This window comes from Coenobita brevimanus, chromosome 73 (genome assembly GCF_032717465.1).
Source record: "Coenobita brevimanus isolate Jiangsu-jjx chromosome 73, ASM3271746v2, whole genome shotgun sequence".
Lineage (NCBI taxonomy): Eukaryota > Metazoa > Arthropoda > Malacostraca > Decapoda > Coenobitidae > Coenobita > Coenobita brevimanus.
In genome coordinates, this window is record NC_137026.1 from 643,005 (window position 1) to 654,828 (window position 11,824).

Below are 11,824 nucleotides of genomic sequence, written 5' to 3' on the forward strand. Positions count from 1 at the left end.
TCTAAAGCTTATATAAGGAAAAGGCTGGCCATCAGGCAGTGTCGTTGCCCACCTGTCGTACTGGTTGACGCCTTTAAGGTCGAGGACATGTCCGAACAAAATAATTTAAACCGTTGTTACCCGATTTTCATAAAACTAGGTGGAAGGGTTCAGGGTCCGGCAAGGGGTTGGCTTACAGTTTTTAAAAACAGTAGGTCAAAGTTCACGGTCACAGGACTAGGTCAAAATCTGAGCTAGTAAGGTCAATTTCAACAGCTTTTATATAATATGGGGCTAGGATACGAATAAATGTGTGTGTGTGTGTGTGTGTGTGTGTGTGTGTGTGTGTGTGTGTGTGTGTGTGTGTGTGTGTGTGTGTGTGTGAGTAAATTGGGAGTGTGTCGTCCTGTCTCGGCTACCTCTCTTTCATTGGGGGGAAGCAGCCTAGGTATATAGATAGATTCATAAATTTACATGACAGACTCAGTTAGGTGGAAGGGTATCTATCTGTCTATCGATCGATCTATCTATCTACCTATTGCCAGATGCCATAATCCCGCAAGGGGTGGCCACAAACAAATCTCCTCCATGTCGCCCTGTCCCCCACCATTTCATTGCCCTGTTCCCAGCTCACACCTCCTCTCTCATATACCTCTCCACTCCTTCCCTCCATTTCATCCTTGGCCTCCCTCTCCCTCTCCCCCCTTCCACCTCACTCACACTTTCCTCGTCAGTCTCTTGCTCACCATCCTCTCCACATGGCCAAACCACCTCAGTGTGTTTCTCCTAACGAGGATATAATATGAAAGAAGACATCTGGCTGAACTTACATATACTGTATTTTAGTCTAAGTATCCTAGATGTATGTGATACAGACACAACTAGATGGAAGAGTAACAAGGATATATGAAAGAAGACTCGCATTGCATCACATCCACATCCACACCACAACGCTCCTTCACACTTTACATTACAGCTGTTCAAGTCCGACTGTTACAGATATTTTATGAATGAAGGACGCCAGTAATCTGGTGTATGGATTATTTATTTGTTTTCTCTGTTCATTTGCTTTTCCTTCCTCTGTTTTGTTATTAAAAAAAAAAGGCTGAACCCACATATATTTTAGTGCCAGTATCTTAGACCTGCTCTGTTCCCAGGCTTACCGGAGCGGCCCAGAGTGACGAGCAGCCCGAACGGTGGGGAAAGCACCAGGTACAGCCTCACCTGGCAGACGCACACCTACTTCCCCATCACAGACTTCATCATTAAGTACCGCAAGGCACACCTGGACCTCTGGCAGGTGTGTTGCCCCTCCCGTAACACTGTATCTTGATGAACTTAGTAGGGTTTCTAGTATGGTTTCTAGTTTCTTGATGAACTTAGTAGGGTTTCTAGTAGGGTTTCTAGTGGGTCTTGTAGAATGATTATTTTTTGCATATTAAGCTTTATTATTTACATTTATGCTGGGACATAGAGAGTGAGAGACTAACTAGGAGAGTGTATGTGAGTGAGGTGGAAGGGGGGAGAGGAAGGGAGAGACCGAGGATGAGATGGAAGGATGGAGTAGAGAGGTATATGAGAGAGGGGGGTGTAAGTTGGGGGTAGGGCAGCGAAATGACAGGGGACAGGGCGAAATGGAGGCGATTTGTTTGTGGCCATCCCTCACGGGTTTGATAGAGAGATAGGTAGATAGATATAGATAGACAACATTCAATCAGAGGTCAAGGTCACAGGGAAATGTCAAACCTCAAGGTCACTCAGTAAACTCATTCCAGACAGTTTAGATCTGATCTTTTTTTTTTTTATGCGAGGAAGAAGGAACCAAAGGCCATGAGCCCGCAGTAACAGTTCCCTCCAAGAGAAAAACAAAATACAATAGAGAGCCAAAATCAAGATCCGATCATTTTGAGATGCCTGGACACACTGCGTTTGAAAGACTGGAGATCATAGGCAGCAGGAAATACAGACAGAGGGAGACAGTTCCAGAGCTGACCTGTTGCATAAATGAAAGACTGGGAGTAACGGTTAACTCTTGCATTAGAGAGTTGGACAGAAAAGGGATGAGAGTTTGCTGCCAGACGGGTGCTACGCGCCCGTCGTAGAGGTGGAAGAATGCATGCAGACAGTTCAGAGGAGCAGTGACCATTAAAGTAGCGATAGAAAAGAGATAAAGATGCAACAGTGCTGCAAAGAGACAGAGGTTGAAGGGAGTCAGTAAGAGGAGGAGAGTTAATGAGACGAAAAGCCTTTGACTCCACCCTATTGAGAAGAGCTGTATGTGGGGAGCCTCCCCACACATGAGAGTTGTACTCCACACAGGGGCGGATAAAACCCCTGTATAGAGTCAACAATCGTGCAGGGGTAAAGAAAGAGCGGAGTCGGCTTAGCACACCCAATCTCTTGGAAGCAGATTTTACAAGAGATGTAATATGATCTTTCCAAGATAAGTCCCGAGTAAATGAAACCCCAAGCATGTTCAAGGATGATGCAGGATTAAGCTGAATATTATTAAACATTAGTGGGTATACCTGTGGAAGATTTTGTCGGGTTGATAGGTGTAAAAACTGAGTCTTAGATGCATTAAAGACGACCATATTATTTTTACCCCAGTCAGAGATACGAGCCAAGTCAGACATTAGGTGTGCCATAGCCTCATCCCTTGTTTCTTGAAGTAACTGTTGAGATGGGCGTTGCGGGAACCGAATGGAAAGGTGAAGGGTGGAGTCATCAGCGTATGAGTGGATAGGGTTAGATGTACAGCTTAGAAGGTCATTGATGAATAAAAGGAAGAGAGCTGGTGATAGGACAGAGCCCTGAGGAACACCATTGTTGATAGATCTAGAAGAACGATGGCCATCTACAACAGCGGCTATAGAACGACTAGAAAGGAAGCTAGCGATGAAAGCACAGATAGAAGGATAGAAACCGTAGGAGGGCAGTTTGGAAATTAAAGATTTATGCCAGACTCGATCGAAAGCCTTTGAGATGTCAAGTGCAATGGCAAAGCTTTCGCCAAAGTCCCGAAAGGAGGATGACCAGGAGTCTGAAAGGTATGTGAGAAGATCGCCAGTGGAGCGTCCCTGACGGAACCCCTACTGACGATCGGAAAGAAGATTGTGATAGGAAAGATGCCTTAAAATTTTTCTATTAAGAATTGACTCGAAAACTTTTGAAATACAGGACGTTAAAGCAATTGGACGATAGTTGGAGGGTTGGGAGTGGTCACCCTTCTTTGGGACTGGCTGAATGAGAGCAAACTTCCAGCAAGAAGGAAAGGTACAAGTTGACAGACAAAGGCGAAATAGTTTGCCTAGGCAGGGTGTAAGCACAGAAGCACAGTTATTGAGAACAACAGGAGGGACTCCATCAGGCCCATATGCCTTGTTAGTACTGAGGCCAGTGATGGCAGAAAATACATCAACTGAAGAAATTTTAATGTCAGCCATGAGGAAGTCAGAGGGGGAAAGTGATGGAGGAACAGCACCGGAATCGTCTAAGGTGGAATTGGAGGAGAAAGTCTGAGCGAAGAGATCTGCTTTATCAGTAGAAGAAATAGCTACAGAACCATCAGGGTAGAAAAGAGGAGGGAAGGATGATGAGGTAAAGTTGTTAGAAAGATTTTTGGCAAGGTGCCAGAAGGAGCGGGAAGAATTCGAGTTGGAGAGTTGAGAGCATTTAGTATGGATGAAATTATTTTTAGTAGAGCGAAGAACAGACTTAGCACGATTCCGGGCAGAAACGTAAAGATGATGTGATTCAGGGGTGGGTTGGCTCCGGTACCTTTTGTAGGCCTTCTCCTTGTTGCGGACAGCATTAGAACAAGCGTGATTAAACCAAGGCTTTCTTGCGTTAGTCAAAGGATATGAGAAAGGAATGTATGCTTCCATGCCTGAGAGAATAACATCCGTAATGCGCAAGGCACATTCAGATGGCTCACGGCCATGGAAGCAATACTCATTCCATGGAAAATCAAAGAAGTACTGCCTGAGGGCCTCCCAGTCCGCGGCTCCAAAATGCCACAGACGACGTTTCCCTGGAGGGTCCACAGGCCGTACCGGAGTGATAGGACAGGTTAAGGTAATAAGGTTGTGATCGGAGGAGCCCAACGGAGAGAAACGTTTAACAGAGTAAGCAGAAGGATTAGTTGTGAGGAAGAGGTCAAGTATGTTGGAGCTCTCTCCAAGGCGGTCAGGGATACGGGTAGGGTGCTGTACAAGCTGCTCTGAACCAGTGTTAGTGGAAGGGTTAAGGGTTAGGCAAGAGAGAAGGAATTTAATATTAAAAGTAATCTGTCGAAGGTCAAGGTAACAGGCAAAGTAAAATATGCGGCCCTCATGTGAATTGTTCTTGTTATTGTTATGTGAGTTCTCCGCCTTGTTATTGCTGGGTGAGTTCTCCTTCTTGTTACTGTTAGGTGAGTTCTTGTTATTAGGTGAGTTCTTGTTACTGTTATGTGAGTTCTCCTTCTTCTTAGTGTTATGTGAGTTCTCCTAGTTATTGTTATGTGATTTCTTCTTGTTATTGTTATTTTAGTTCTTGTTATTGTTATGTTAGTTCTTCTTCTCGTCACTGTTACCATAGACTGCTCAAATAACACGTATGGACACCTGACAGGCTAATTCGCCCTTCACTGTACTTTAAGGACACGCATCCCTCTCTTCCTGTATAGTTTATATATTGTTCCCACTAATTTCCCTTATGTTAACTGCAATATCTTAATCTATCTATCTATCTATTGCCAGACTCCTTAATCCCGTAAGGGGAGGCCACAAACAAATCGCCTCCACGTCGCCCTGTCCCCCACCATTTTATTGCCCTGCTCCCAGCTTACACTCCCTTCTCTCATATACCTCTCCACTCCATCCCTCCATCTCATCCATGGCCTCCCCCTTCCTCTCCCCCCTTCCACCTCACTCACATACACTCCTCGTCAGTCTCTCACTCTCCATCCTCTCCACATGGCCATATATCTTAATTCTGTTGATTTAGACTGCATCCGTAACAATGTGGCTCTCAGGCTGGTTATTCCTCTCTTTTCTGTACTATCATAGGCTCTTATCTCTGTATATTCGATTTATTATACTCGTACATATTTCACCTTCGTGTTCTTCCTCTGCTTTACTTGTCATGCATCTTTATCTCTTATCTATCGCTGCTTCAATGGTCACTGCTCCTCTGAACTGTCTGCTTGCATCCCTCCACCACTACAGCAGACACGTAGCACCCGTCTAGCAACAAACTCTCATCCCTTTTCTGTCCAACTCTCTAATGCAAGAGTTAACCGTTACTCCCAGTCCTTTATTTATGCAACAGGTCAACTCTGGAACTGTCTCCCTCTGTCTGTATTTCCTACTTCCTCTGATCTCCAGTCTTTCAAAAGCAGTGTGTCCAGGCATCTCGAAATGAACGGATCTTGAATTTGGCTTTCTCTCTCTCTCTCTCTCTCTCTTTTTTTTTTTTTGAAGGAACTGTTTGCGGACTCCTGGCCTTTGGTTAATCCTTCCTTGCATAAAAAAAAAGTATAAATATCGCCACTACTTGCATAAATAACCTACATTAATATCTCTCAGGGTAATTCTTCCTTTATCTTATTCTCGCCGACTGAGGAAGCCATCGTTTTTGCACCTCTATTTTATCGATAATTATTTGATAGTGACATTGCTTAACACTTTAGTCCGTATTCTCGTCGGTTAAGGAAGCTCCCTGACACCTTTTCGTAAGCGATTTATTTTGATTAGTACACCTTACTGTCCTGTTCTGTGTTATATAAATCTTTCCAATGACGCCAAACTCTGCATATCTAACGTACAAAAGGATATTAACCAGCCATATCCATAAATAAATAGCTAAAGAAGAGGGGTTAGGTAGCTTCCTTAATCGACGAGAATACGGGCCATAGATCTCCCTTCACCGTCTTCCCGTGGACTGTGAGGCCGTATACAGCACTCCTCCCATTGAATGCCCTGGTCTCTGTGAATCAGTGACATGCATTTAAGCTGTCAGTGAGATGCAATCCTTCCCGCCACAGCACATACTCAGGTCTTCGTTGTGCATCCCAGGAAAGGAGTGACTGTAACCTGAGCCTGGTGCCTGAACCTCCTCATCCTTCCATGCATCCAGCGAGGCGGTTCTCAGTCAGGACGATGGAGTGCCGTCTCCTGTGTGAGGGCAACTTCTACCTAAGCCATTTCCTTACATAGAGGGAAATGATCCTCTGGAAGTCATTTTCCTCCTCCTTCTCCTCATACTTGCTTGACACAATGAGAGCATTCCCAGGACCCACACGCCCTACCTTTGCCTGGTTTTCTCCTTAAATATCACAAGCAATAGACGAATATGTGGGACTGTTCAATGAATTTCCTGCAGAAAATGGAACCACACCACGTACACTAGACTGACAAATATCAGACAAGGCCACAGGACATGCGTGTGTGACCGGTTTAGCACCTCCACAAACATTCCTTCTGTCTCACCAAACATTTCCCCCCACCGCCTCCGCCAGCCTCTAACAACGATTACCACACCACAGCTCAACACCCTGTGAACCAACACTACACTTACAGCACAGCCTCATACTAGACGCGCACTGTCTTAACACGCAACACAAACACATTACAACGTTAACTAGAGGGGCACTCAATGCAGAGCATCTCTCCAACAAGGGCAACGTGATTTCTCGCTTGTCATAATGGGTTAGGATTTCTCATCATTGATTAGAGTTTTGGAGAAAATGTTTTCCGGATCCAGAATCTGTAATGCGATCCGGATCGGTCCCAAAAGTTAATCGATTGTTCCCTGGGACATGGGCTATCTACCCACCAAATTTGGTCCAAAACTCTCTTTTAGTTTTTGAGTAACCCTGGTAACAGACAAATAAACAAAGAAACAAACAGGGGTGAAAACATACTCTCCTTGTCAGGGAAACTTATTGATGGTCTCCGTACCAACACTACAAACTAATAAATTTCTACAAACACACACATATTGCACACATACTGAAGAGAAACTAATACTTCAATAAACAACACACCCATTACAACACTGATAGGCACAGTGTGAAATTTATTATCATAATTAACGAATAAATAATTACAGTCCACGACGCAACAGGAGACATTACGTCTAAAATATTACACCGGAGATTGCTTGCTTCATAAAACAATGCAAGTCACTCAAACACAATCTCTCTCTCTCTCTCTCTCTCTCTCTCTCTCTCTCACACACACACACACACACACACACACACACACACACACACACCAAACATCATCTCAAGCCCACAGCGTTCAAACAAGGATTTAGACAACAACATTAAAACAAAGGTAAAACTGGCTAGCCCTGACAACAACCCTCAGCCACTACACATGTCGGTTCTACAAATCACTTCACAGCAACATTGAGTGAAGTAAGACCTGCATGACCCCTGCTGCCACCACCTTCAACATCCAACACATCCCTTCGTGCACAGAACAAGCAGATATAATTGTGGACCACTACACAAACATACACGACACATACACTATATATACACATACATATACACATATATATGCACATACACTACACATATACACATATATATATATATATATATATATATATATACACATACACTACACATATACACATGCATATACACATACACTACACATGTACACACACATATACACACACTACACATACACATACATATACACATACCGTGCATATGCACATACACTACAGAAATACACAAACATATACACATACACTACACATATATACATACATATGCACATACATTATACACATACACTGCACGGGGAAGGCGGTGGTTCAATCGGTAGAGAGGTAGTCTGCAGTCCTAATGGACCCGGGTTGAAATCCCCGCTGGGGCAGGGAACAGTTTAAGGATTTGAATTTCATAAAATCAGACTTTACTGATCTATCAGAAGACCCGCCGACATGTCGTAAAAATACCCCCGCTAATACCAATACACAAGTCCTGTATGAAACAGCCCTAGCATATATTCAATATTGACGGTGGGTGTTAGCTCCGAAGTGGTGACATGTAGAGATGGATGGTTTGTAGGAGGACTACTGGGCCTTGAGAGCAGGCTGTGAAGCCTATGCCCAGTGTAGGGTACATAAAAAAAAAATATACACACACATATACACATACTCTACACATATACACATATATATACACATACACTACACACATACACATACACTACACATATACACATAAATATACACACACACTACACATACATATACACATACACTACACATATACACACACATATACACATACAAGTCACCATAAGCCCACACATACATTGTCTCACTCCAGACACTCCCGTTCGACTTCTCCTTGGAGCTGGTTGAGTTCACCTGGCTAGTCTTAATCAAAATATCTTTAAGCCTTCCTCACTTATCATCTTGGAGTTGGTTGGCACGTGCCCTGCCTGTGCAATGGACCAACACAGCATGACACGCATACCACACTAGACGCAGACACAGCTTCAACAGCTCAGCCCCATTCAAGCAGGTGCTTACTGGCAACTGACCAGTCTGCTCGGTCAGACAGATCTGGGTTAAGGAACAGCAACAATACCCCACCACACATATATCACAGACCTCACCGTCACAACACAGACAGTACTTCAACATCTCTCACTTTCAACAACAAATCTCTTGATTGTCGAACTGAAGTGGCTGGCTTGCTGCGGGGCACGGGGTCACAACAACAACAATAACAACAACAACAACAACTAGAGGCCCCTTGAGGGGGGAATCACACCAGCCGCTAGCCGATACATATTTAAAGTGGCTTGGACTATGACCTTGACCTTGACCTGCTTTTACCAATTTCGAACGCGCCCTAGGTTTTCATCCGTACTACACACCTGTAAAATTTTATGATGATATCTTGAGCGGTTGCGAAGTTATCGTGCTAACAGACAGACAGGCAGACAGACAGACAGACAGACAGACAGACAGACACACACACACACACACACACACACACACACACACACACACACACACACACACACACACACACACAAACTGAAAACAATACCAGCTTCGCTCTCGCAGCTGGTAACAACAGCAGCAAGTCACACGTGCTATTGTTTCTGTTCCTGGCAGGGCAACGGCAGCCTGGTGATGGCGGGGACGTGGGCCAATGTGTCCAAGGAGGTGGAGGGCGAGGCCAGGCTAGGAGGGCCACCACGCGCCATGGCCCACACGCTGACCAACCTGGAGGTGGCCACTGACTACCTGGCCATCGTTAGAGTCAGGAACAGATACGGGTGGTCGGCTGAGTCACAACACTTCCACTTCTCAACCAAGAAAGGCAAGGGTTTTAACGCCTCAGCTAAAAACACAAGCTATCCACTTCTCATCTAAGGGTGCGGCCACACCTACTCCAGACATGTGCTCGACAAGAGGAAACGGGGCTCGGATATTACAGCGACTCTAACCCGGTGCATCGTTTCTTTTGCCGATCACATGTTAAGGGCAAGTGGGGCCTCACGTTAAGAAAGAAAAGTTTTCAAAATTCTCCAATGTAATTTTTTTGCACTTCTCAGCTAAGAAAAACAACTTGCTAGGATACGTATTACAGGATATTAACTGCAGCAGGATACAGCAAGTGGCAGGGGCAGTACAGGGAAAACTTCGGTTACTGTATATTATTACATGACCACCTGTGGTTTCATCTAATCTTTTCCTTGAGGCTTTAAATATGATTCGTTCGATTCTGATATTTTTACTCTCGCAGATTGCTCATTTTGAGTCTGCATCTCTTTGACGTCCCCTCCCCCATCATATAACTTTAGGAAATTCTGGTTGGTAGTTGAGGGGAACACACACACACACACACACACACACACACACACAAATATATATATATATATATATATATATATATATATATATATATATATATATATATATATTGTTACGGAACAGAGAAAGATAATGTACACTTTAAGTGAGAATACTAAGAGTCACTACTGTCCCGTAGAGTTCCAGGTTCAAAACAAAAGAGTTAGGTAAAATTACAAGTTAAAGTTTAATGCTCAAACTAACAACAAAACATTCAGGACTCATAAGGATAATGTAATGGCAAATAAACAGGTTAAATATATGGTTAACTGCAATAGCCTCTATTAACACGAAATTAGCAAGAGTAAATTTATCTAAGTCAGCCCTGATAAAATGAAAATACACCGGGTAATGCTCAGTTAATGCAAGATAAATTATTACAGATACAAACTATTATCAAAAATGACTGATATAAAACCCTACTTTTATCACAAAGACCTCACTAGGCCTAAGAATTGACCTTATGCTACACAGTACAAGAAAAAATGCAACAACAGTTATACTCAAATTACACACAGCTGCTAGATGTTTGGAGATTTCTTGAGCACTCACAATAATAATAACTGTACAGGGGAGGACAGAGATGTGAACAAAATGAGGAGCAGATCTAAGTGGCAATGATGCAGAGACTGAGTTCATTATATAGGGGCCGGCAGAGCTTGATACAACTTGTAAGAAGGACGCGCAAATGAAGCCATGGGGACAAAGAGTTGACAATCCTGCTCTGAACTCCAGAAATGACGACTTACTCTACTATAACGGTAGAAGGGGGGAACTGAGGCAGAACACGCACGTGATCAAACATGCAGCATACTGTGCGTTAAAATTACACAAAGGATGATGAAATCATAGGCTATGTAAGAATATATATATATATATATATATATATATATATATATATATATATATATATATATATATATATATATATATCGATCTATCTGTCCATCTATAGTCAGACGCCTTAATCCCGTAAGGATGGCTACAAACAAATCGCCTCCTTGTCGCCCTGTCCCATGCCATTACCTTGTCCTCCCCCTAACTTACAACCCCATCTCTCACATTCCTCACTACTCCCTCCCTCCATCTCATCCTTGGTCTCGCCCTCCCTCTCCTCCGTGCACCTCACTTACATACACTCTCCTAGTTAGTCTTTCACCGTGCATCCTCTCCACATGACCAAATCACCTCAGTGTATTTCCCTTAACGTCTTCTAAATAAATCAATAAAATAAAACTATGTGGGAAAGAAGTGGATGTCAGGAATGAGTAACAACAACAGTTCCTCAGGCCTTCTCTTCCTGTTAGTCTCTGCGTAAGTGGTAATAGTCTCTGAAGATCTTGCAAAATATGGGCTTAATATGTGGCCCAATGAGACCATGAGGTGAAATGAGAGGGGGGGGGGAAAGAAAAAAGAAGAAAGAAAATAAAAGTGATAAATATTGGTTTCGCTTTTCAAGATGATGAAAATAAAGGCATGTAAAGACTAAGTATTTCATGGTGTGTGTGTGTGTGTGTGTGTGTGTGTGTAATTGCTTTATATACGAGTACAACCAAGGCCTTCATACTAATTTCTCTTTGTTGTGGTTGCAGCCATGGCGGTACTTCAATCCACCAGCGGGGCGAGGAGCGGTGCTGCTGTGACGTGGCTGTTGCTGCTGCTGTTCCTGTTGCTGTCAGGGGTGTTGACGTAGCATCATAGCCCGCTGGGGATACGTTGCCCTCTTTCACATACACCATATATGGACCTGTGAGAGAGAGATGAATTGTTAACTAATTACACAAATGTTGCCCCTTGGGTAACGAGCCACTGCTGACTATAAGGAGGCAGCCATGGATACCCGGTGGCCAAGGGGGTACTTAGAAGCCTCCTGAACATGCTAAAAGAGAGGATGGTCAGGATATAACTTGTTTCCTGACCAGAGAGTACAAGTGAATGGCCATATTAATCTCTAAATAAACGATGCTTT

At 43.6% G+C, this 11,824-nt stretch overlaps 1 protein-coding gene across 1 annotated transcript in view; it reads left to right on the forward strand.

Moving 5' to 3' along the window:
• The window catches only part of LOC145407404 (protein amalgam-like), an 83,238-nt gene extending 71,690 nt beyond the window's left edge, over positions 1-11,548 (forward strand). Inside the window, exons 6-8 of the mRNA XM_080278336.1 lie at positions 1,137-1,279; positions 9,115-9,322; positions 11,448-11,548. Coding sequence (XP_080134462.1) covers positions 1,137-1,279; positions 9,115-9,322; positions 11,448-11,548 — 452 coding nt within the window. The remainder of the gene's footprint in view (positions 1-1,136; positions 1,280-9,114; positions 9,323-11,447) is intronic.
• Positions 11,549-11,824: the final 276 nt, after the last annotated feature.